The following is a 26,296-nucleotide window of genomic DNA, read 5'->3' on the forward strand; positions in this document are numbered from 1 at the left end:
GAAACAGGAACATCTTTCATTTATTTATAACCTGGACTGAGGCTTAAGGAATGCCAGAACAGCCTTGCTAATAATCATCTAAAGAAAAGGCAACTCAGAATGCATATACATGTGTGACAGTGGGAAGGGACAACTTTAATTGAATCCTTTTCTTTGATTCTACTTGAATGGAGGTGTTGTTTTTTGCTGGCTTTTCCATTTCAGGAGCATATAAAAGGAACCAGGCACAACATACCGGTCAAAGGTTTATTGGTGCAGCCATATGCTTCCTATTACATTCAGAAGAGTTGTATTGGGGTCTTTGCCCCGACAGTTCAGATTTGCTACACAGGGCACAATGGAGGTCACTGTCTGTGGGTGGGGTAGGCTGGCAGCCAGGTGGGAATGATTAGAGGAATATATATATATATATATATATATGGCCTCATGACAATCCAGCCCTCAACAGGTAACCCCTGAGGTAGGTGGGGAGGGACAGCCTCCATTTTACTAACAGAGAGAGGCAGTGGAGGAGAGTGGTGCCATGAACCAAATACTTATGCCATATGGTTTGCTGCCTCACTAGAGGCAAGAGTCAGGGTTGGCCTTTTGCGTATATCTTTTATTCCACTTACATAGAACAGATTTATGGAACAGGACTTCACAGTTCACAAGAGTCCCTGCATAATGACCCAATAGGATAGCACTTCTGGAATCTTGCGCTGAACGTTTGCTACATGGTGCTTGTGCATATGTTTGGCCTATGAATCAAGCACAAATGCAATGTACATGACTGAATGAATGCAACTGAAAAGGGAGCAGGCGTTTCAGATTCTAAAAGTTCAAATTTAGGGAACAAAGAAAATGCATCTTTTGTGCAATTTAGCTTTGTCACAAAATCTGATCTTTATATGACAACTGTAGAAGAAAGTAGCAGGGCTAAATTAAAAGAGAACTAGGCAGTTGTCAGCGGGAGAGACAAGGATGATATGGGCCTGAGAAAAAGGCAGAAGGTTTTAGGGTCAGGTAAAATCCAGGAGCTAGAAACTGTTGCTTTGACATATCAAAAGGCAAATGAAGACAATCCCTATAGAAAGCTTGTACAATACAGTGGTTCAAAACTACAAATGCAGAATATTTTAGCTCTCAGCGCCATCATTCTTATTCATTAATTATCAGGGCCAAACCATCAGTAGCTTTTCTGGAGAAGTGACTCTGTTGGCTCAGCTAGGGCTACTTAAAGAAATACTAAAATGAGCAATGCAATGACCATGGAGAGACTAAAGAACAAAGCACGAGGAGCAATGAAGGTAAAACATGGAAGAACACTAAGTGGAAAGGAGGTGACTGAGTACAACAAGAAGGCTTGGTGGATCAGATAATTAACCAGATTAGGTTTCAGACTTAGCTTCTGTGATTCCAAATTGTCTGGTTGCATATTTGACTCTCTTTGCAAGAGGGGAGAAAAACAGCATGAGAATACTGTAAAATCTTCTTGGATGATCTCACTTAGAACCATATCCATCATTCAATTTTCACTCCATCATTAGTCAATTTGTTCCTGATATCCAGCCTGTGTCATCAAATTTTACCTGCACTTCTTCCTTCCCTGTGTGAATGCATTTGCTTCCTAGATCACCCCAACACTTTGGACAACCAAGGAAACAGCAAACATAGGCACAGTACTTGCCCAAACTGATGCACGTGCCCACGACTATTGCACAAATACCACATTCCACTTGCTGAACACATCATGGTACTGAAATCCTTGCTGGCACACTTACAATCTGTGGTCTCCAGCAGTCCTTATTGCCATTCCTCAAAAGGAAAGGATCAAAAGTTCCCATAAACATGAAATCCCAGGCAAGGATATCATGCAGAAGAGCAGATGAAGCACACTCTCTTAGACAGTCATGAGACTAAGTGGCTAAAGTTCAGTAAGGAAACACCAGCTATTCTTCCACTTCCTGCTACCACACCAGAAAACTGTCAATTCTGGAAAAAAAAAAGCATCGCCCTCAACATTCCAGAAGGTTTACTTGCCTCTTTCTTTGTTAACCTGCTGCTATTTTTCCCACTGCAAAACAGTTTAATCTGCTTGACCTCTCTAGACAGGAGACTAATAACAACTGGCTAAGGTGTCTACGTATTCAGGTCAATATATGGCACAGCACTACAACAAGGTCTGTTCAGAAGGAGCATGGGTGATAGTGGCTGGAATTATATTCTGTGTCTGCCCATAAGAAGGCAGCAATTCCTCTTGCTCTGCCTTGCCCAAGTTCTCTTCTGGTCTGGAGCTTCTGGGAGGGTTGTGACTCAGCTGCCAATTGGACTAGACCTATGATCAGTTCAAAAGCCACTGCAGGAACAGCACGAGGAGAACAGCTTATCCCACAATGCCAGGAAAGAACCAGTAGACCATATAGCAGCCTGCTCATACTGGCATGTGAAGTTCATTGTATTCATCTCGCCCATCTTCATCGAAGTTTGGCTCTGCATCTTCCGAGTCTAGCTGCAAGTGAGAGGGAAGAAAGGAATAAGTATCCACTCAATTACAGTGGGTATCTCTGTTACAAGTCAAAAGCGTTGGGGATGTTGGAGGATGGTCGAGAGATATCTGGGAAAATGCGTATCTGCTATTCTAATGCAGTAAGGAAGACAAACATTAAATTGCTTGTTCTTCCTCTTCAAGTGGTATCTGCATGGCATACTTTATAGCAATACCGTGTTTCCCCGAAAATACAACCTGTCCTGAAACTAAAGCCTTGCCACATTTTTCGCGTGGGCAAAAATATAAGCCTACCCCCCCCCCCAAAAAAACCTGGACAACCCCCCCCCCCTCCGGCCAGGCAGAGTTGACACAGCCTGCAGTACTGCACTCTAACCACTGCGCCACCTCACCACCTTATAAAGCATACTATCCATTTGGCGAAAGTAAATGTGCCTAATGATCAAATAAAGATTAGTTCTCTTAATATCTTACCGCTTTCAGTTCTCTTTCATGGAAGAAACGTGGCAAAAGGTATCGCCGTAGAGGAACTGTCATGATCAGGACAAATGGGAAAGCCAGTGATGCCACTGTGGATTTTACCACCCATAGCAATACAATGCAGGCTAGTTGGATGCATGTGAAGAAATTCATTCGCCAAGTCTTCACCTGAAGGAGAAAAACGTGTTAAAAGAAATCTTGTGCACAGAAACAACAACCTGCTTACAAGACAAAGATTGATAACAAAAAAAACCAGAACTTGGAAATAATAATAACAGTATGAAACATCAACATCTGCCTATCCCATGTCCTTGGGAAGGACTCGATAGGGGAACAAAAATGCCAAATCCAATCTGAAATCTGGTTGACTGTGCGATGAACAACAACAACAACAACAATAATAAATTTATATGGTGTTTGAGCCCCGGTGACTCTCAGTGAAGAAAACTATAGGAAAAAGACAACAGGAATAGAAACATTAGACAATAATTATTATTAAAACACACAGTCTCTATATTCTAAATAAAACACCATTGTTTTGATGATGCCATCCCAATCTCCATTTACTACTTCTACCTGCAGACATTCTTCTCTTGCCATCCAATGGATTCATTGTTTACCTTCTCAATCCCCCTGAAAATATACTACAGTACCTTGATAACATAAACGTGATCAGGGTGATGCTTGGATGGCATGAAGATCAGAAGGAGCCTTTCATATAACTGAATGCCAGTCAAAGATGTGACGCCCATATACAGGAAAACCCCGAACAGCACAGCCAATGGAATCTGACGGAGTATACTTCCCATGGCAATGGAGAGACCTGCAAATAGCACAGAATGTTCCATTTTCTTTCAAAAATACCTATGTAACTATAGTGAGAATATAAGACAATGCCTAAAATGGCACATGTAACTTTCCAAGGAATTCAGAAGGACGGAGCTGGCAGAGATATACAAATATAGTGGTACCTCAGTACTCGACTACTTCAAACCGTATTGAATTTGGTATTCAACACATTTTGATGTTAAAATGTTGTCCTGGTACTCAGCGTTTGTTTGGTATTCGACACATTGCAAAAGGAAGTAGGGGACAGCTGCAGAAGACAGACGGAAAGTTGGCTATGCTGGGAAGATTGCTGACACAGGAAAAAGGACAAGATAGGAAATCTTTCCCAGCTGAAACAAAGTGTCATGTCACATGGTTAGTTTGGTACTCATCCTTTTGAGTACTTGTCATGCCTCCTGGAACCACTTAAGGGTGAGTACAGATCAGTGGTGGGTTTCAATTTTTTTTAGAACCTATTCCGTAGGTGTGGCCTATTTTGTGGGCGTGGCTTAGCGGTCATGTAACTGGGTGGGAGTGACCAACTTGTAAATGTGGTGAAACTCAATTAACAATGCTCTTGCTTAGGAACCAAAATTTTGGTCTCAATTGTGATCATAAGTTTTCTTCCTTTTTCTTTCTTTCTTTTTCTTTCTTCCTTCCTTCTTCCTTTCTTTCTTGTGTCTCTCTCTCCCTCTTTCTTTCCTTCCTTCCTTCCTTCCTTTCTTTCCTTCCTTCCTTCCTTTCTTGTGTCTCTCTCTCCCTCTTCCTTTCTTCCTTCCTTCTTCTTTTTCTTGTGTCTCTCTCCCCCACTTACTTTCTTTCTTCATTCCTTCTTGTGCCTCTCTTTCCCTCTTTCTTTCTTTCCTTCCTTTCTCTTCCTCTGTCTTCCTTCCTTCCTTCTTTCTTTCTTTCTTTCTTTCGTCTCTCTCCCCCACTTATTTCCTCCCTCCTCCCTTCCTTCCCTCCATCCTTCTTGTGTCTCTCTCTCCAACGTTCTTTCTTTCTCTTTCCTTCTTTTTCTTTCTCTCTTTCTCTTTCTATCTTTGTCTCTCTCTCTCTTTCTCTCTCTCTCCCCTCCTTCCTTTCTCTCTTACTCTTTCTTTCTCACTCTCCCCCCCCCCACACACACACACCTTCCAGTTGGCGAAAATTTCTGTTTTGCCAGCTGGGAGGCTGGCAAAGAAGCCTCGTTTTGCCTGCCGCCCTTGTCACTTCACTTGCTGCAACTCGGACAATGGGGAGGTGGGAGTAGCGCTGTCTGGGTTTGAGGAACGGATGTTCCTTCTGCTCAGCTTACGCACATGAAAGACCCCCGCAGTTCCACATCCACAGCTGATCCCTTCTTGGTCAAAAGGGCGCCTTTTCGGTCCCAGCTGGGCGTCTGGAAGAGAGTGGCCGAAGTTGCTTCTCTCTCCTCCTCCTGCAGCTGAAGGAAAAGCCCCGGGGAGACGGGCTCTGCGCGCTGCAGCCCGGCAGAGCAGCGTGTGGAGCCCGTCTCCCCGGGGCTTTTCCTTCGGCTGGTAGGAGGAGGAGAGAGACGGACTCCGCGCACTGCTCTGCAAGGCTGTCGCAGCCGATCCTCCACTGACCCCTAAAGAAGAAGCGGTGGTGGATCCTCTTCTTTAGGGGTCAGCGGAAGATCGGCTGCGACAGCCTTGCAGAGCAGCGCGTGGAGCCCGTCTCCCCGGGGCTTTTCCTTCGGCTGGTAGGAGGAGGAGAGAGACGGACTTTGCACGCTGCTCTGCAAGGCTGTCGCAGCCGACCCTCCGCTGACCCCTAAAGAAGAAGCGGTGGTGGATCCTCTTCTTCTTTAGGGGTCAGCGGAGGATCGGCTGCGACAGCCTTGCAGAGCAGCGCGCTGAGTCCGTCTCTCTCCTCCTCCTACCAGCCGAAGGAAAAGCCCCGGGGAGACGGGCTCCACGCGCTGCTCTGCAAGGCTGTCGCAGCCGATCCTCTGCTGACCCCTAAAGAAGAAGCGGTGGTGGATCCTCTTCTTCTTTAGGGGTCAGCGGAGGATCGGCTGCAACAGCCTTGCAGAGCAGCGCACTGAGTCCGTCTCTCTCCTCCTCCTACCAGCCGAAGGAAAAGCCCCGGGGAGACGGGCTCCACGCGCTGCTCTGCAAGGCTGTCGCAGCCGATCCTCCGCTGACCCCTAAAGAAGAGGATCCAAGCAGGGGTGGTGGTAGCTCCGAGCCTTCTCGCCTTCAGACAGAGCTGATTCTGCACCTTCTACGTTGTCCTGGGCATGCGCCCACCAGCTTGCCTGTCTTGTCTTACACAAGTTGGCCAGCTGAAGCCTCCCGCCTTTCCTGAGCAGCTGGCAGCTGCAAGAGGCGCGAAGGGGAGGCAGGTGGGGTTTGCAACCCGAAGGCTGGCATTTCGTCTCTGCAGCGTGAACCAGCTTGGGTGCGACCGGAGAAGCTTCCTCAGTGGAGCTCCTGAAAGGGACGCAGGCTGCCACCGCTCCACTGAAGACATTTCTGAGAAGAGAAACTTCTCCAGTCGCGCCCGAGCTTGTGGAGTGCAGGCAAGCGCCGTCCCGTGAAAGGGGCGGGGCAGGAAACTTACTTCCGGGTTCATTGGCCAACCGGATCGCACGATCCGGTGCGATCCGGCAGAAATCCACCACTGGTACAGATAGTCCTTGAGTTATTATCATAATTGAGCCCAAAATTTCTGTTGCTAAGTGAGACATTTCATAAATGAATTTTGTCGCATTTTATGGCATTTGTTGCCATAGTTGTTAAGTGAATCATTGCAGTTGTTAAGTTAGTATCATGGTTGTTAAGTGAATCTGGCTTCCCCATTGATTTTGCCTGTCAGAAGGTCACAAAAGGTGATCACATGACCCCGGAACACTGCAACCGTCATAAAGATGAGTCAGCTGCCAAGCATCTGAATTTCAATTGCATGACCAGTCAACAGTCATAAATGTGAAAAATGGTCATGTCACTTTTTTCAGTGCTGTTGTAACTTCGAACAGTCACTAAATGAACTGTTGTAAGTCAAGGACTACCTGTACCGAGGTACCACTGTATACAGATTCATAGTTTGGAAGGCAGAAGGATGATCTGCTGATTTTGTTGTTTCTATGATTTTGAGAAAATCATCTGCTCAAACCTCCAACCCAACTAAAATATATATTCGACAGAGTCATTAAACAGAAGATGATGGCTCAGCAGATTAATCTAACTTCATCAAGTGAACATAATCACAATTAGAACATATTCCTCTGAGAGGAACTCACCAACAAGACCAGCGATGAGCACTCCTGTCACACGTTGTTCTTTCACTTCCTTGATCTTTGGCTTCTCACCAGGTGCTATGGCCTTGCTCATTACAGTAAGGGCATTGACATGAGTGATGGAGCGGACAGTGGCAGCCGTGAGCCAAGGCAATCCCAAAAGGGCACAAAGTCCTCCCATTGTCCCAATAAGCAGCAAATCAAGATGGAAGCCTGACCCCTTCAACAGCTTCCGTTCCTTCTTGCTGACAATCAGACTACAAAAAATGGCAACAGAACATATGTGAGTTTCAAAAACACACTAACACTGCTTTGCTTTACTAAGGGAAATATAAAAAAGCCATGGTCTTAGAGGAGGAGGAGCCAACGTCGCGACGATATGGACGTGCGATCTCGATGCTCCGAGACAGCAGCTGGTACTTTTGCTGCTGGGTGGTCCAATCGGACCTAAACCGTCCCGCAGAGACAGTGAACAAGAAGAATACGTCTTGCTGATCTCAGGGACATCACAAAGTCCCTGATCGATCCAAGAGAAGTTCTTCAAGCTGGCGACAAAAAGTCCAGCCATTAGGCTGATGAAGTCGGGGTGGGTCCAAAATGGAAGGATATGGAAAGAGAAAGTGTTTCCAGCTGGTGAGGAATTTTTACCGTTTTAAAAGAGACTGCCTATAAAAAACTTAAAATAAATTTAAATTGGAGAACAGAAGAAATAAGCGGCGGAATTAAGTTTGGAATGGTTTTAGACAGTGGGTTATCTTACTTTTTAAATGCTATCTTCATGGATGGAATTTATGCAAGCCTTTTAAAACGAATGGATTAAGTTTTCTTCTTTTATTTTTTTCCTTTCTTTTATTATTCTTTGTAACCTATGGACTAAAATTCTCCTCTTTCACTACTGTGGGTGTTCTTCTAACTCATTCAAGAATCGGACTTTTTTAAAACTTGAAATACAAAAAAAATACAAAAAGAAACAAAGAAAATTGCAACAATAACACTGCTACTCGGAGGCTGGAGGTTTGTGTATTGGAAATGAAACACTCTTACTTTTCTCACTGATTATCCTGGCTTGGCACTCCAAGGTCTCACTGCTTGTTTATAGAGAGTGATAAGAAGAAAAGCATACAGATGTCGCTTTGAAGTATATTTTTAATCAGAGAAAAGTGAAAATAAAATGTTATTGTGAATCTATGCTTAATCTTGTTAAAACCTTCCAAGCTAGAGCAGCAGTGTTTGTTAGCTGGAGATAATGGCACAATTTCAACAGCAGAAAGAAACTTTAAGTCTGCAAAAGATATTCTTAGAAATACAGAAATTATCAAACACATATGAGAGGCTAGAGAAGAAGTTGGAAGACTTAGAGCATCTAACAGTAAAATATGATGAAGAAGTTGGAGATGTTTATCAAGTGGAAAAAGTGGTGGTTAAAATCCTAAAAATCGAAGAAGAAAATGAATATAAAGAAATTAAATTTGCTGGGTTTTTTTTTTGCAAAAAGTTTTTATTGGTTTTAAAACATTTATAGGGAAAAGGTAATAGGGTACATAGAAAATTTTAGTAGCTCCCGTGTTAGCAGTAGAAATCCCCCCAAATCTCACACTTTTACAATTTTAAAGATAACATGTAAAGGATAGCATAAACAGAATTCTTACTTTATATCAACAACATGTTCAATCATATCTTTCTTTGTCACTTTCTAATATATTAACAATTACAATAGTATTTCAGATATATTTATTTTTGTGACCTGAGCCTTTTCGAAAATTTGCTGATATTTATGGTGATTGCTTTGTCTCTGAAAATGGAAAGAGTGGAATACTGAAAGAGGAATTAAATGGAGGGGAAATCTACCCCAGATGGCAAGATACAGAAGAAGAAGAAACAAAAAGATTTATGGATTTAAAGAGATAAATTTTATTAGCAATATCATTGATAACACCACGGACAATCAAAGATAAGATGATTACGGAAACAGAAGAAGGGCATCGAAATTACATGAGAGATTTTACAAGCAAGGAATTGCTAAGAGGAGTCCATACAAAGTTGATTAAGGAGATGATTAGAGGACTGACACCACAAATGGCAGAAGATACGAGACTGTTCTGCTACTGGAAAGATACAGGTTGATAGATGGAAGAGTATAATTTAAAACTAGTTAAACTTAGTGAAATTTAGTGACAATAGATATAGTTAAATAAATAATTGATAATGATAATAATGTATACCATGTGTAGTGTTATGATAAGTAATAATTAGATATGAATATTGAATGGTACCCATGAAAGGAAGATTATAAATCCTTTTGGATTATATATAAAGGTTAATAAAAAAGAACTAAGTTAGATACAGTTAAGTCTTGATTATTAGGGGGAAAATGTTATGATACAGGATATAGTTAAATAAAGGAGGGATAATGATAACAATGTATATATAGGTATGGGTACAACATAAGGAAACTGGATGTAAATTGTAAACAGTGATTTGGAAAGGAAGATTAGAAAATTTTGTTATTAAATATTATGGATGTTTAGCTAGAATAGGACATAAGGATTCAGTGTTATTGGAGGATTTTAGAAATAGTAAATGAAATGCCAGTATGTGGTTATGTATTAAATCTTGGTATATTTTATGATGAAGGACGTTTAAACAATTATGTATAGTCAAAGGAAAATGGAGGTATGATGATGGTACCATGTAAAAATATCTGAGTTAAAATACTTGAGTTACCGTATTTATTCGAGTATAATGCGCACACGTGTATAACGCGCACCCCCTAATTTTCGATTAAAAATCGGTATAAAATTTTGTTTCACACCAAGCATTGTAATTGACAAAAAAACGTTGTTGAACACGTGCGGCCATGACTATTGCCGCTGCTGCTGCCGCCGTTCACAGGACCCGCCTCTCACCCTCTTCCTCCTGCTGACTGGAGGAAGAGGGTGAGAGGCGGGTCCTGTGAACGGTGGCAGCAGCGGCGGCAATAGTCGCAACTCAGCTGCCTGCCGCCTTTCCCCTCCTTTGTCTTCCAGCCGGGGCGGCCCGCCGCCGAGTTGCGACTATTGCCGCCGCCGCTGCAGAGGCGGGTCCTGTGAACGGCGGCAGCAGCAGCGGCAATAGTTGCAACTCGGCGGCGGGCCGCCCCGGCTGGGAGACAAAGGAGGGGAAAGGCGGCAGGCAGCTGAGTTGTGACTATTGAGCATGGCGCGGCGCCGCCTGAGGCCGGGATCGAGGCTGCAGTCCGGAAATTTACAATTTACAATTCGCCTGCGCCCTAAATGGACCGGCCGCCACTGCCACCCCACCCCAGCCCTCGTTTATAACGCGCACCCACACTTTGATTTCTTTTTTTGGTAGAAAATTTTGCGCGTTATACTCGAATAAATACGGTAATATGAATTATGTTTGTTGACTGTGGAAGAGATGCACAAAAGCCTTTTTGTAACCAACTGATAAGAAGGATGTGTTGTGTTTGTTTTGAAAATTAAAAATAAAAAAATTATTAAAAAAAAGCCATGGTCTTAAATGTTTTGCAACAACTTGTTTTTTTTTAGTTAGTAAAGAGATGGGGCACATTGGCAATAAATGAAAAAGCAGAGCCAGCAATTAAATTCTATACCGCAGATAAAGCTTCCTGTGTTACATGCTCATTTAGGATTCATAAGATGGTAAATATGAGTAACCCAATCTATAACATAATGGTCTGGCACTTACGTGGTGATCTGGGTTTCCATAAAGATAAGGATGAAGACTAGTAGTGCAGGAATGGCAGAAGCAAACATCATCCACAGGGGAAAGGGCTGCTGGCTTCCTAAGGGATGGATGAACCAGCCCCGTTTATCTGGGGCTGTAACTGATAGCACTGAGGGCACATTCAATTTCTGTAAGGAGAATATAACATATCAAGACACCAAATGTAAAAATCAGCATGCGATAATGGCACAGATGTATCCACACAGCTTTTTAGTTCTTAATAGACCCTAGCCCTACCAGTGTTGCTATGCATGTACAGAACTCCCAGCAACCCACTCCTGATATTTGTACACCATTTAATCCAGGGATTAATTGTTTATCTTAATAACATAAGTCAACTGGGAAGAAAAACAATCGTATACGGCTCAATTCAAAAGATTTCCTAAGTAATCTCAAAAGTTAATATGTCTGTGTGTAGAGTTTTTAGCCTTAAATTGGTTCTGTATGTTTAATCCCAATCGGATACATTTTGCTATAACTATGAAATCTAGATGGGAATTTTAGCTTTTAACTACACTAAAGACATGCCTGCTTCTATCATCACAATTATCCTAACTCTCCAGATTCACACCACAACATAGCATCTGGTGTATTTGGAAGACCAGATGAACAGTAATTGTCCTTAGATGACTTCACATTTAACAAAACCTCCCACTGAAGCAGAGGTCAGCTGATCAATACATCATACAACATGACTGGGACACCCTTTATTTTCTGCCTGGCAGCCTTCTGAATTCCTGAATGTTAAAAGGCACAAATTCAGAGTTCTACATCCACAAGGTTAACTCCAAGTTGATGGAGTTAGCAGAGATGGCCAAATTGACTGCTTTGATTAAAGAAAAAAAATACAATTACTTTTGTTTCTTGGAAACTTGAAAATTACTTGGAAACCGCTTCTGATTTTGTGCTTTAGGAGGAAAAAAATGAAACTTTGATTTTGGATTTGATCGATTAATGGGTTTGTTGTTAAACAAGTGACTAATTTGTAATATTATTATGTAAAAGTAAAAAGTTGAGGTTTGATGTTACTATCTTATTATTCTACTGTAACGAAGAGAAATGGAAGTCAATGCCTTTTCTTTCTTTTCCCCCCTTGTCATACACTTTTCCCTTTCCCTTTTTCTGCTCTATTTCCCAACTATTTTCTTTTGTATTTTGTATTATATATTATACACTAATAAAAAATTAAAAAGCAAAAAGATTAACTCCAAATGCCTAGAAAAATCAATGTATTTTAGTTCCCATGAGATGGTGAATACTTCGGACAAGCAACACCAACCTGTGTATATGTATCGGTAATAGTATAGTCTACCAGAACCATGACAAGTATGGAAATAGGGATTCCAAAATCTCCAATGATTCTCCGGGCCTATAGAACAAATATGGGAGATAACAATGAACATAAGACAAGTTGGAGATATTACTGGGGGATCAAATCTACCTTCTGAACCCAATTTTCCCCAACTTCTGAAGAAATGTCCCTTATGACATAGAAGGGTAATTCTAAGTAAAAATACATTAATAGGGCAATAATACACCTTCTGAAGGATAATGACTATATCTTTAATACTCTTATGTCTCTTTATCTCTACATTGCCAGTTCCATAGAACCTACCTGGCCAGGTTCAACATGATTTATTTTGAACACTCTCCAGGTTTAAAACAACTCAGGAGCATTTTTACTTTTAAATATAGTGGAAGTTGAATACCCAAATTTCTATAGAGACAGATTACAGCTGAGTATTTGCAGGGAGAAGAGGGAATATCTTTTGATTCCATAGCTATGATTTTGGCCAAGCTATCTATTAAGAAATTCACAAAGAAAGACTACTTCATTTATTACTTTTGGGAATCCTAATTTTATTGTGAATTAGAATGAAAAAGACAGATAAATCAGCTGAAATAGTTGCATGGGAGAAAAGCCACAATACATTTTTACTCAGAACCAGATCTTAGGGCTTACCTTTCCTCCCAAAAAACGGCTGTTCTTAAACTTGCGCATAAAAAAGGCAATGAAAAATGTCCCCAACATGAGGATGAGGGATAGAAGGGCTGTGTTGGGTTGCATTCGGATATCAAGGGCTGTAGAATCGGCAGGTAATATGCTAGTATTCAAATTTCTTTGAAGATTTGGTGGATAGAATCGCAGCAAAGGATGTTCTGCAAATATCTGGGAACACAGTATAGGGAAGAAAGGCATTTACTACTGTATCACTCCTTTCAGCCACAGAAATTGTAGCTGTTAACACCTTTTATTTAGAGCCAGAATGACAGGGGGTAGTTTAAAAAAAGATCAAAACTGGTAAAGAGTCAAATGCCTATCGGTTATTTTAAACTGAATCTGACAGCTTATATAAGCAGCTAATCACAAACTCTTTGGAGACAGACTTACCTTGTACAGTTTGTAGAATGTTTCATAAATGAAGATGAGGGAGATGAGGAAGGCAAAAATCTCCTGGGTGAAGGGTGTAATGTAGCGCACTAAGAAGCTGCCTTCAGCAGCTACAATAATGACAATGAAGACTATGAGCCAGAAGCCAATCCACACCCGACCTGTCAAATACTCGATGTTCTGGCTCTGACAAAACTGGCAAAATAAAAATAAAAATAAAATTGGGAGTTTAGAAACATCACCTAAGTCTGCCTTCTCACCTTGCATAGTTTCCTAACCTGTCCTCAAAAACACCCCATAATATGATCTCCTAAGTATCTGTTGTTTCAAGAAGACAACACTAATTGAAGTTTATCAAAAAAAAAATGCATAAGATTGCAGTAGAGATAATATAAACTCTAATTTGTATATGGAGAAAGTTTCAAAGAACCCACAGTGGGTTCCACATAGCCTACTTCCCAATATCCACTGTCTTGTTCTATTGAGCCTTACTAGGCTGCTTTGAGATAGAATTGCAGTTTATTTACCCAACCTCTCTTCCAGTGTAATACAATATAGAATACTAGCCACATGATTGCCAAACCTGCTGAAGTTACAGAGAGACCTTCTGGGTGCAAAATTCTTGCAGGCAAAGATAGAAAACATTCAAAGCAGCAGCAAAAACAGCCATGTTGGTCATTGATTAAGATACTTGGCTATAAAAATTGAATAAATATATAAATTTTTGCTGTATACTATTATACAGCAACACATTACCATCTTAGCTAAGGCAATGAATTTATTTTAAGTTATTAATTTGAGACCAGTGCTCTTATCCTAGGTACAATTTGCTGAAGTATGAATGCACAACAACTGACAACTATTGGATCTATTTGTGGAGATTAGAAAACTGTTTTTTAAAATAATATGAACCATCACTAGCTTTAAACAGGCCAAATCTAGATGTTACTTGAGCAGCATAATGGCTTCATAAATACATGCTACCAGAAAATATCAAGTCTTTGTGTAGTATGTCCTATATGTTATGACGTAAAAAAAACCATATTGGTAGCTAACTTTAATGAGATAGAAAAATAGTTTCAGCATAGGTGAGAAACACTTCATACAAATCATTTCTCACATGCCTTATCTGTTCAGTATTTTGACAGCAACTGTAATACCCAAATAAATGTGTGAATTAGACTATAAATGAGCTTTACAGGGATACACACACACACACACACACTGTGTAAATGTGTGTGTATGTATACACACTCTCACACACACACACACTAAAACGCTATAGAAACATATCAGAAGCAATATGTGATACCAGAGATTGTTAAAGTAATAAGAAAGGAATTATTTTTTAATACCTTGTAAAAAGCTTCTTCAAAGACCAGCAGGGGCCCTGAGAAACCAATGATAAGGAGTGGCTGTGCACTCAGAAGTGAAAAGAGCATGCCCAATACTGATGTGGAAATAATCAATTCTGAAACACCCATGAGACCATCTGTCTTCTCACCTGTAAAGAGAAAGCAATGTCTTTAGGATACACTGCAATTTTGCAGTTATAAATATCAATGCTGTTTCTTTTCACATCTGGGGTTTAGAGAGACAAAAAAACTTTTTTTCTCAATAACCCCTGCTAATGAGTCCTTCGATACATATCTATTCTATTATTACACCTGGATTCTGGAACAGATTAAATAAGGCCCACAATTGCATCTGAAAAGAGACACACACAGAGAAATACCCCACCTCACACACATCCCTACCCCCCAGCTAGGTTCTTATATCATACTAATTTTGACGTATTTAGGCACAACATGTTGAATAATCTATTGTTGCCTGAGTCTATATACTGTGTTATGATTCATGGCTAATAAACCACAATGGCTAAACTCATATAAAAGTCAAACTAAATAAACAGTATTATGGCTTAATGCAATGTATGAAGCTATCCTCTGCACATAATTCTTAGGGCCAAACAACTGATGTTCAATCTGTTCCAGAAAGATCTCTACTGGCTCTGAAGAGGACTGACAATAGCTAGTTACTTATGAGCAACTGTGATTTTACAGTGGTCATCTGTGAACTCACACATTATAGGTTCTATACCTGCGCAATATGCTGTCAGGAATGCTTCAGAGCTAATTTTTTGGCAACCTGTGTTAATCTTTAGATAGACTATACATCAATCTTCCACTGAAATCCTTAGATCTGCTTTTTCAAGAGGCAACTGGACTTTTTGGCTTTTCTTTGAGCTCAGAGCTGAAGAAGCTTCTTGGATGAACTGTGAAATGTCTTCAAAGAAAAGTCCAGTTGCCTCTTGGAAAAGCACCTTTGGGACAACCATGACTTGGATGATTGAGAATCCCCATAGACACTTAGCTCTGGAACATTCCAAGGTATAAGGGAATAGCCATATGTGTGAATTAGACAAACCCTCTTGAAAAAATATAAATTAGAGTAGAACTTAACTGACAGATTTTGAACTGATTCATTCAGCAAAATCATGTGGTGAACAAACCATGTCAATTGCCTATCTGCTTCCAAGTGAACTCACTGCAGTGGTACCTACCTTTAAATTTTTTAATCAGAGCTGGATAACCTTTTTTTCTTTCAATAGCCCCATTCTTTTGGGAATTATCTGTAGGTATGTGCATGTCCATGGAGGGACTTAAGCAGTGGGAGATGGTTAAAGCTAGTATTCTAAAGGGCTACACATAACTCTGTTTTCCATTTTGTTGCCCCTTTTTTAATCTCTTCCCCATTCTCCAATCCAACAAAAATGTTCTTGCTAGAAGTCTGAATAATTTGATTATGGAAATTTTATGCTTGAAATGTATTTGTTTGTTTATAGAATTTATTGGCTGCCCATCTTACCTCAGGGTAAGTAAATATGTATTCATTGGCCTCTAGCACCTATTCCAATTTTCCTTCACTTGTCTATAAGAAGAGATTAAAATTGACTTTTCTCATTTGCTGCCCTTATCCTTCTCCAGTTTGGACTGCTAGGTTGTTTGCTAATGGAAATCCCATTTTAGCAACATAACGGGTGATAGAGTTTTTGTGGTTGCCATAGAAGATGAGACATGCAGTAGACTAGAAAGCCCTAGAGCCAGGCAGGTATGAAACAGATCAAAGCCAAGCTCATCTGAATGCAGCAAGAGCCAAATGGAGCCTGTCGTACTAGACCAGCACAAATACAGGCGCACAAACCAATCCCAGTCACTCAGCTAGTAGAAGCAAAATGTTAACCTCCTGCTCAACATCTTGGGCAGCATAGAAAGACAGGAACCAGCTTGAGCAGAAAATGTGTGGGGAAGTGGGAGATGAGGAAAAAGGAGGGCGGACTTGTTACCTAGCAGTCCCCCAAAGGTGATGGCAGGAGAGAGAGCAGCGAAGTAGATGAATAGCACGGCTGCGAGGCACTGGCTGTGCAGGGCATCTCTGAGGTCACTCAGATACTTGGGGTACCTGCGCTTTATGTCCCGCACCAAACCACCAAAGAAAATGCCGGTGCGCTTCAGAGGGTCATCCTCCTCCTCCTCGCCCTCTTCTTCTTCTTCTTCAGCTTTCACCTCACATAGCTCTGGAAAGGCATAAATAGAAGAGCAGGGAAATGGTAGGAGAAGCTGAAACAAGACACATTTCCACACTAATACCCTACTATATATAATCAGACAGGTGCTCGGATCAAATTTTCCCTTATTTGCTTGTACTAATTGCCACAAAGTCTGCCTTCAAAATCTACTTTGTTACTACATTAATTTTTAATAGCATTACTGACATGTCAAGTCATATTTCAGTCATTCTAGTCTAGCCACAGTATGAATCAGAGGAATTAGACAGAATAGGCAAAGACAGAAGAGACCTTTGGATTCCTGGAAGTTTGTTTCTTTGAGGGACTTCTTCTGGTCCCGCTCTCTTCTCTTCTTCAGCAGCACTTTCTGGAAGGTGGCAATTGATCTGAGCAAATCTTTCCCTTCTACTTCTGATGGAGGAATGACAATGCTGCAGTCTAGGAACTCATTGATGGCATTAAGGAGATCTTGGCGGTCATCCGCCATGTAAGCCGCTTCATGGAAATGCTATAAACCAATGGGGAAACATGGTGAGACACAGACAGCATCTTTATACCTGGCCCTGCCCACCCTAATATTACGGCTTGGTGGTGTAGTCCCCATGTCAACATAAATCCCTCAGTTCATTTTCAGTGAAACAGTATAGCTGGCTTTAATTACCATTTTGTTCCCATTTTGCCTTTTGAGGAAAATGTGTGTGTGCGTGTGTGTGTGTGTGTGTGTACATACACATGCATTTCTTTAAAATATTATTACTTCTGAAGTCTTTAATGTCAGCACACAAGCAATTAAATATAATCTTGATTCCAGTAAGTGGATAATTCATGTATTGACACTAAAACATTATTTGGTGCTGAGATAAAACACATGATCTCCCAGTTGTTGCTGAACTCCAGCCTACAGCAGCCCCAGTCAATTTATCAATAACATGTTAGGAATATTAGGAATTACAGCTCCACAGTGACTATGATGATACTGATTTCCCATCTCTGTTTTAACAGTCCTTTCTATACAGTGTAACTTAATAAGTTTCATATTCAATTGTTAAGCATGATCTTGTTATGTGATAATTTAATTTTTCTGGTTTATCTTACATTTTTAAAATGCTGTTTTAAATCAAGGGGTGGGAGAGGGAGGCAGTAATATTTTTCTTTGTTTCAAAACAGATAGAAAATATATTACCTCATAAATATAGTGCGATTTGATATAAAATTAAACATTTAGAAAAACTATTAAATGGTTCTGGTCAGCTTGGTAGTACATTTACAACAAATAAAATAGGCTACTTCAGAATGAATAAGCAAAATTTTGAGCAGATAGAAAAACACTTTTAGAAATTTTAATACTGGTAGGAGAGAACTCAGACAGTGATCCTGGAATTTAAGAATCACTCCCTTTTCACTACTATATTTTAATTACATTAAAAAGAAGTGTGGATAAATTATTACTAAAAAATTCATCCACATGAAAAACAATGCTGAAGGCAAATAGGAGGACAGAGTTCACTCACAGCACATGCTACAAAAATGCTGGATCAATTGCTCAACAGAGCTGGCCGGACAGGAAATGGGGGGAAATATACTTCTTGTCATGATAGTTGACTTCTCAACCTCTGTTAAACTCTTGTGAATATTTGGAAGGACAAATATTTCACACAAAACTTACAACTGAATAGGAAAGTAGAAACTAAAACATAGCTGCAGCTCTAAGCCAGCTTTTTTTTTAAAAAAATTTCATCAAAAATTAAGACCATCAAAAATTAACTTCAAGGGATGTAAGCTTAACTTGGAAAAGATAGGGGAGTTAATATAGAATGCATCATTGTTGTTTTCTGAAATCTTAACATGTAGGACTTTTTCCCCCCTTCCATACTCTGCAATTTGGCCCTTGACATGTAGAATAGAATAGAACCTATTCTATTCTATTCTATTCTTCTATTCTATTCTACTCTATTCTATTCTACTCTACTCTGTTCTATTCTATTTCTTTCATGTGACCAGCATCTCTATTTATGCTTGAGCTTGAGCCTGAACCAATAGTCAGGTCTTTACCTTGTCTGACATGAGAGTAGAGATTGAACGTCCAATCTCATGGTAATCCACATTGGATTGACTTGGCCCTAGCAAAACAAAGATGAAGCGAACAGGAATAGGAACTTCCAGAACTGATTCCAGGAACACAGCTTCATTTAAACGGACAAAAGCCATTGATGGTTGTTCGAGAAATTCAACACAACCTATTAGGAGAGGAAGAATAAAACCAGAGTTATTGGATCAGGGTAGAACTTACAAGTAACAAGAAGTATGTCCCAGATAGGGAAGTCCAGGCAGAAAGCACACAGCATAGTCAGAGTCCTATTACATATTACATTTAGTAGTGCTTTACTACTTCAATTGCTGTTAACACAATGTCTGTAACTAATAGAAGTAGCTCAAATTAAAAGTTGGCAGTTACTGTCCTAATTTTTTTTGAAAGATATACAAAGATTAAATTTAAAAATAATAATCTTCATCTGTGTGCAACTATATTCTGATCCAAAAACAAATGCAACAAAGCCAATTCAGAAATTTCACCCCCACAACCCCCACTCCATAAATGAGGATAACCAAGAAGGAACAGAAGCTGTGTCAATCTTAATTTTTCTCAGTTTAAGAATTTCTTTTTTTGTAATAAAATTTTATTGGTTTTTCAAAATTTATAGGGAAAAGGGTAAATGGACAGGTATACAAATTTTGGCAGTTGCAAAGTGTGTGAGGCCCCCCTCCCTCCATACCCATAGCGTACATTTATATATAATGCATTAGTATATAATTGATTATAATCAGCATATTAGTTCTATTATTAAATTCAATCAAATTAAACATTACAATATAAAATCCAAATATAATTCCATTTTCACTTTCGGTCAATTTATAATAATATGATTTTCATATTTATTTCTGTGATCTGAGTCTTCTTGCTATTGCCCCATCTCCCTCCACTGGCAGAGCTCTGGCCCCTCCCGTGTCCTGCGTGTCCGTTGTAGTGTCTGGTGGTTTCTCTAGGAGTGTTTTATTTTTTTCCATAAAGGCCTGCGCCTCTATGGGTGAATTAATTCTGATTCTTGTCTCCTCCCAGAATATCAGCATACCTTCAGGCATCAACCATCTAAACCACACCCCTTTCTGGTATAATTTATTCGCTAATTGCGAATAATTTTTTCTTTTTTCTCTAATCTTCTTAGGGATCTGCTTCAGAATGGTTATCTCCATATCATGATATGTCAATGCTTGCCCCCTTTGTACACCCAGAATTTCATCTCTTGTGGTTTTTCTAAGGAATTTAATGTGAACCTCCCTGGGTAAATTGTGTGTTCTAGCATAAGCTGAGTTCACTCTATAAACCAGATCTATATCCCACCCCATCTGTTGTTTTTCTTTGTGTGTATAGTCAGCCAGAATGTTTGTCATGATGTCCCTTATATTTTCCCCATCTTCTTCTATAACATTTTGAAATCTAAGATAATAGGACATTCTCTCAAATTCTAATTTCATCTGTTGGATGTCAAGATCTTTGTTCCCTTTCTGCACAGCTTCCACCACCCCCCTCACCTCCTCCACCCCCCCTTCCACAAGATTCAGTCTTTGTGAGTTCTTATATATTTGGGCTTGATTTTCTTTAATTTCATCTTTCATTTCCCTTAACTGTTTCTTGATTTCCTCCTGGCCCTGTAGAATTTGTTGAAGCATTTGTTGAAAGTCCATCTCTGTAGTCTTATGTTGCATCAGTTCTGTTATCTTTGACTGTGTGGCTGGACTGGATGTTACGGATGTTGGAGCAGAAGTGGCAAAGCCAGGTTTTCCAGGAGGGGGTCTTTTAGATGCCATCCTTTATAACGTTAAAAGTTCAGTCCAAATATGAAGTAAGCAATTAGAAAAGAAGGGTAGCCAGGTGAATCCGGGAGCAGAATAACCAGGCAGAAGAGAATCTCTCCAATAAGTCTGGCAATAGATAGAAAATTTCCCCTAGAAGGTTAAAAAAATACCAATCCACAAGAGGTTCCTCTGGGAGACACGGAGACAAAGACCGGAAGCCTGAATTTTAAAGGTGGAGTCAGGTTTCAGAGTTCATAAAGACAACGGAAGTGTGCCATCTTGCCCTGCCAGTTTTGGGCACAGAGGCGTAACAAAGTTTTAAAAAGTTCCAAAAGTCCTCAAATCATTATAATATGTAAAATTAAATTGAAAAGAAAATCATCTCAGCCTAAGTGAGGCTTCATTCGTTGGCTCTCCCCCCTCCTCCTTCCCCGGGGGCTGAGAGCAAAATTGTTTCTTGCCGCTTGTCCAAGGGGGGGGGGAAAACCCCCCTCCCTCCAGCCGCACCTCCAAAATGCTCCGAAAGTTGTTTTAAAGTTTTAAAAGCTGAATCAAATCTTCATGCAAAGTAAGGGATGAAGAGAGAGGCAACCTCACCGCACCGCAGCTGCTTCCTTCAATTGTAGCATTCTCCAGTCGGCTTGTAGCGAGGCGCGAGGCGTGGAAACGCGATGCGCCCTCCGAGCTTGCTCCCCGGTGCCTTGGGCGCGCGAGAGAGCCCCCGCCGGCTGCCGCCGCTGCAGGAGACCTCCGCGATGCCGCCCCTCCGGCAGGACCCCTCTGCGGGGTGTCCTGTGCCCCCCAAGGAGTGGGGAAGCCCACCGGGGAGCCGGAGCGGGCAAAGAGCTGCCCGTCGCCGCCGCCGCCGGAACCGGAACCAGTTTAAGAATTTCTGAATTTCCAGTTGAGGAGCTAAGATGTCAGAATGATCTCATAGTTAATAGGTTACTGGCAGAAGCCTTTCTATATCAATGGAACACAAGCTGAGCCGCAGCAGTTAAGCAAATATGCACACACAGAGACTGATAATGCTTGTATTCTGGCTCTAACATGATGCTTTTGGTCAAATTATCTTATGCAATAAGCCAGTGGTAACGCTGCTACTACTGCCAGTAAATGATTATGAGGTTTTTTTTTATGTGCTCTCTTTCTCTCCTTTTGTCTAGTTACTTTGATATGAGCAGTTTGTGCTACTTATTGGCTTCTGTATTGGTAAGAGTGTTCTATTTTATTTTATTGGTTTATATTTATATACTGCTCCAATCATCCCTGGCTCAGGTTATACACATCCCAGAATAGAATAAGCAAAAATATGACAGCATAAACATAATTATAAATACCATAACTACACTAATTGCATGAGCCCTTCTCAAGGTATTTTGTACTACACTTTGACTTAGAATTCCTTACCAACAAGCACTACGGTGGCCTCAGCATCATCAGGAATCTTCTCCATCAATTTGATGTATTTGCCACGATGTCCCTCAGAGCTGTGAAGGTGCATGTTTTTCTGTCCCAACAAGAAATATCTGAATTAGCCTGAATTAGCCTGTGATGATTTTCATATGCCATATGGCTAGAACAGCCCCTGATTTTGTGAAATGTATAACCTACACTCTAGATACTAAGGTCCGACAAGGTACAGACTTTAACCTCTTACTTTTCTACATGTTTATTTAAAGTAAGACTAAAGACTGTTACATTATGTCCCCCTTACACATTCATGGATTTGTTAATTAATTAATTAATTAACTAATTAATTAATTAATTAATTAATACATCAATTCAATTTATTCTCGGGGCCATTATATTATACTAATTACTTTCTTAATTTAATTTAATTTAATGACCTACTTTCTCCATATACTCATATTATTAATTAAGTCACTTCTTAAAATTCTTCTTATTCCTTCTCCATGGCTAGTAGAAGCAGAAAAAACTGTAGAAGGTCCTGAAATATGTACAATTTCGTACTAATGGTAAAATCCAGGTTTTATTTGATACAAACTTTTTTAAAAATTGTTTTGTTTGTTTGCTTTCAGTGTGCACCCATATCAGTTCATAATTCATCTACTTACTTTTCTTGAACTTACACATCACTTTAAATTAGTTTTACAGATAAATTCAATCTGATCCTGTAATGGGCAGAAGAAATAATCTGAGGAACAGGAGGAAGAGCCACTACCAAGATACCGTCAGATAAAAGAAATCTGAGTGCAAGTAAGAATTGTAAGCTGAGAAAATGTTTCACACAAGATCCCTTTTAGTTCTCAAAAAAATAAAGGGATGAACAGGGGAAGTGCATTCAGACTTGCAAGATTCATGCAAAGATAATCATTGCAATGAATTTACTACTTGTAATAAAAAATACTATTAGCCTCTATGACTTAAATTTCCTAGCCTAGTCTACCTTGAAGGGTTGACATATCCTTTTTTAAACTCACCTCTCTGTACTCTGGGTCATGGATTCGTGGTTCTGTCATCTCAATCCTCTCTTCACCCATCAATGGCATGCAAGTGTCAATTGTGTGATTGTGATTGAGATGATGATTTCCCACTATAGAATTCAGGCTGGAATTGGAATGGTTCCGGGGGAAGAATGCTTCCTTCTCATCATTGGGGTGGCTGAGGAAATAATATGGATGTCAAAGATGTTAAACAACCTTGGCCTAATTTCTCTGGCTAAACAGTTGCTCTTCAAATATCTGTCCTAAAACCTGACTGAAGTGAAAAAAAAACCATTGTTCACTCTTGCTGAACAATTGCTTTTCAGCAAAAACAATGGTTTTTTAAGAAGCAAATTTCTGCTCATCTACCTTCCAGTTCCCCTATATGTTATAAAATTCTGATTTCCCTGCTTGTATGTAGATTTGCTGGAACTTCATATATGTGATGTTTTTCCTGTTTCAGGCTAGCCAGTATATTCGTACATTCTTTCTTCAATAACTTCTTCAAGGAATCACCAAAACGTTACCTTGTTCTCTTCAACTGCCTCTTATCATCTCAAGGACCTTGATTAATCTTTAGGATATAAAATTTTGTACTATGTCATAATTACTTATAATTTAGTAGTTCTTCCTCTTCTATTATAACTTTATCCACAATTCCAATTAACTGTGTTTCTAGGTTCACCATTTTACATTACATCACCTACCTATGCTTGAGCAGTAGGGCCCTCAGGACATTGGCTCTGTCTTCAGCCTTGATTTGATCTGAGATTATCATTGTTTCAACCACCAGATGAGCAATGCCTGGTAATGTTGTTTGTTCCAGGTCCAACAAAACAGCTCCTGAGATAATAATAGAAATAATAACAGGAATTATTTCACAGTCAAAAAATTTCTCAAGCAGATTGTCTCCTATTCTTACTTCTACTTTTCTTTTCTTTAGGCAAAAATGTAGGCAGAAATTCTTATGTTAGCAGCATATCTGCAAAATAGGCTGGTAAAAGCTTTGAGAAGCATTTTACATTCATACAAATGTATATGTCTTATGAAAAAGATAAATAAAAGCAAAAGCCAACCTTTAATGGTTTAATTATGTTATTTTCTTGTTCTATTATTACACTTTATGTTATATTCTGCCACAGGGCTAGGTTGATAATGACTACAACCATTGATCATTTTCTCTTTTTTGATGAATAAGTTTATTTCAATGCTAAAAATTCTTCCTTCATCTTAAAAAAAAGTGTCTTCCTTTAAGTGACAAGGCAGCTGGGATGTCAATACATGTTTCCAGCCAAAGCCTAACCTCATCAGGATTACTCACCATGGGCGATAGTCTTCCTAAGCTCCAAAAGGCTGCGAAAAGAAAGTGAGGCAACATGAGGCTTTCCCCAGCGTGCCGTATCCTCTTCCACATCCTCCTCAAATTTGATCCAGCGTGCTGTCTCCTTCCAGTGCATGTCCTGGTTTTTGTCCACTACTAATTCATTTAACTCCACAAAAACCTAAGAAAAAGCAAGACAGTTAAATTCCAGTCCATTACCCTGTTTTCTGCTATTAGTTTACAAGAATGGCTTCCCTATCTGCCCTATTATAACATTGCTGCAAGAAAGAGATAGTACCCTTTAGCCCTGCCCTTATAGTACCAGAGATTCTGTAGATGACACATGCTTAACAGCATCCAAAGTATAGTTCAAGAGGAAATTAGGGCCATTGCTTATGTCCTCATGTCAATTCAGTCATTCAAGTCTTAGCCACCCACCGAATGGATAACTGCAATGCACTCTATGTAGGACCAAGCTACCTTTGAAGAGTATTTGGAAGCTTCAACTGCCTTAAAATGTGCCAATATGGGCAATTATGGGTATTTGTCCTTCAGTCCATGTGACATCTCTGCTTTGCAAGCTGCACAGGATGTTTTTAGATGCAATTCAAGGTGCTAGCAGGTAGCTAAGTTAATTATAAGAGCTACTGTCCCCAGTGGAGTCTACCTATTCTATAAGATCTGGTAGGAGAGACATCTCCAGGTCCCAACCATAAGACAGTGGTATCTGGCAGGAGTGGATATCTTTGCCATGGCACTTGTCCTTTGGAACATCTTCCTCCCAAGAATAGGCTTGCCCTGTTTCTTCTGGCCATTCCCAAGGTGTTAAAAACTTGGCTCCTTTTTCAAGCCTAGGGCCCTGATGGTGTGAGTTAGCTGGTTTCTTGACTATATTGTCTATGGGATGTTGTTCTTGTTCTTTGCTATTTTATAGCATTTGTTTATAATTATTGGTTGTGTTTTTATTCTGTTTGTTTGTTTGTTTGTTTGTTTGTTTTAATTGTTAGCCACCAGAATCATGTGTGAGATGGATGGCCATATAAATACATATAAATGTATTAAATATATAAATAAGTAATATGCACTGAGAATATGCATAATGTAAGAGAAAGTAGCCTAGATTCATATCCTAAATAGTCTGTAACTGGACTATACAGTATAATCTCTTCCAAAAGTGTGTTAGAGAGTTGGATGAGGCTAGAATAAAAATCTATTTTTGATTCTAAAGCAACTATATCTATTGCTAATTAAAATTAAGTAAAGCTGATACTGTGTTATAATTCACTAATAATGAATTTCATGATTCTCTCTCATTTCACATGAAATATTGTAATTTTCAGATCACTCTGAGGGATACTTTCAGGATCATACTTGGCTCTTGGCCTCCCAGGTTGTACATTTCTAATTTACAACTGTAATTTTCCCTTCCAGGCCATTTTCTTCCCTGAAGATGATCTTATTTTATTACTGGAGAACCAGATAGCAAAAATTAGACTGGGACTATCTGTCTATATCCTAAAGCAATAGCCTTGGTTACTAGGCTTACGCTAATGCCGATTGTCCAATCTTATCATTTCTATTGTCCTTGATTTTATGGAAAGCCATTTACCAGTAAGCAATAAACTGAACAATGCATCAAGGTGCTGGTCTGGTGCCATACATTGTGAGATTCAAAAGGAAAGGCCATGATGGTACCTCATGGGGTTTTCGGTCAAGTTTCTTCTTTTTCTTCTTTTTCTTGAAAGATTGTGAGGACAAAGATGTTTTGCTGGACCTGTTGATTTGGCTACGAGATGGCTTCTTAACCAAATGTCTCCTTACTCCTGGATTATCTTCAAAACGATGGCCTGGAATAAAGGCAGGATAGGCCATGGGTACATATAACAGAAAGGTCCTTCTATAACAGAGCTACATGAATGTCATAAG

At 39.9% G+C, this 26,296-nt stretch overlaps 1 protein-coding gene across 4 annotated transcripts in view; it reads right to left on the minus strand.

Moving 5' to 3' along the window:
• Positions 1-232: 232 nt before the first annotated feature.
• Positions 233-26,296, minus strand: part of SLC4A3 (solute carrier family 4 member 3) — a 52,712-nt gene continuing 26,648 nt past the window's right edge. For all 4 annotated transcript variants that reach the window (XM_081936418.1, XM_081936420.1, XM_081936419.1 and 1 more), the window contains 17 exons: positions 26,066-26,217; positions 24,371-24,551; positions 23,757-23,892; positions 23,047-23,227; positions 22,013-22,112; positions 18,800-18,984; positions 17,039-17,255; positions 16,526-16,756; positions 14,535-14,683; positions 13,180-13,374; positions 12,751-12,957; positions 12,067-12,156; positions 10,749-10,915; positions 7,044-7,297; positions 3,622-3,791; positions 2,963-3,136; positions 233-2,491 (listed from right to left, as the gene is read on the minus strand). In XM_081936418.1, coding sequence (XP_081792544.1) covers positions 2,414-2,491; positions 2,963-3,136; positions 3,622-3,791; positions 7,044-7,297; positions 10,749-10,915; positions 12,067-12,156; positions 12,751-12,957; positions 13,180-13,374; positions 14,535-14,683; positions 16,526-16,756; positions 17,039-17,255; positions 18,800-18,984; positions 22,013-22,112; positions 23,047-23,227; positions 23,757-23,892; positions 24,371-24,551; positions 26,066-26,217 — 2,867 coding nt within the window. In that variant the 3' untranslated portion in view covers positions 233-2,413. The remainder of the gene's footprint in view (positions 2,492-2,962; positions 3,137-3,621; positions 3,792-7,043; positions 7,298-10,748; positions 10,916-12,066; positions 12,157-12,750; positions 12,958-13,179; positions 13,375-14,534; positions 14,684-16,525; positions 16,757-17,038; positions 17,256-18,799; positions 18,985-22,012; positions 22,113-23,046; positions 23,228-23,756; positions 23,893-24,370; positions 24,552-26,065; positions 26,218-26,296) is intronic.

Source organism: Natrix helvetica, assembly GCF_964273705.1.
Source record: "Natrix helvetica genome assembly, chromosome: 1".
In the NCBI taxonomy this organism is placed as follows: domain Eukaryota; kingdom Metazoa; phylum Chordata; class Lepidosauria; order Squamata; family Natricidae; genus Natrix; species Natrix helvetica.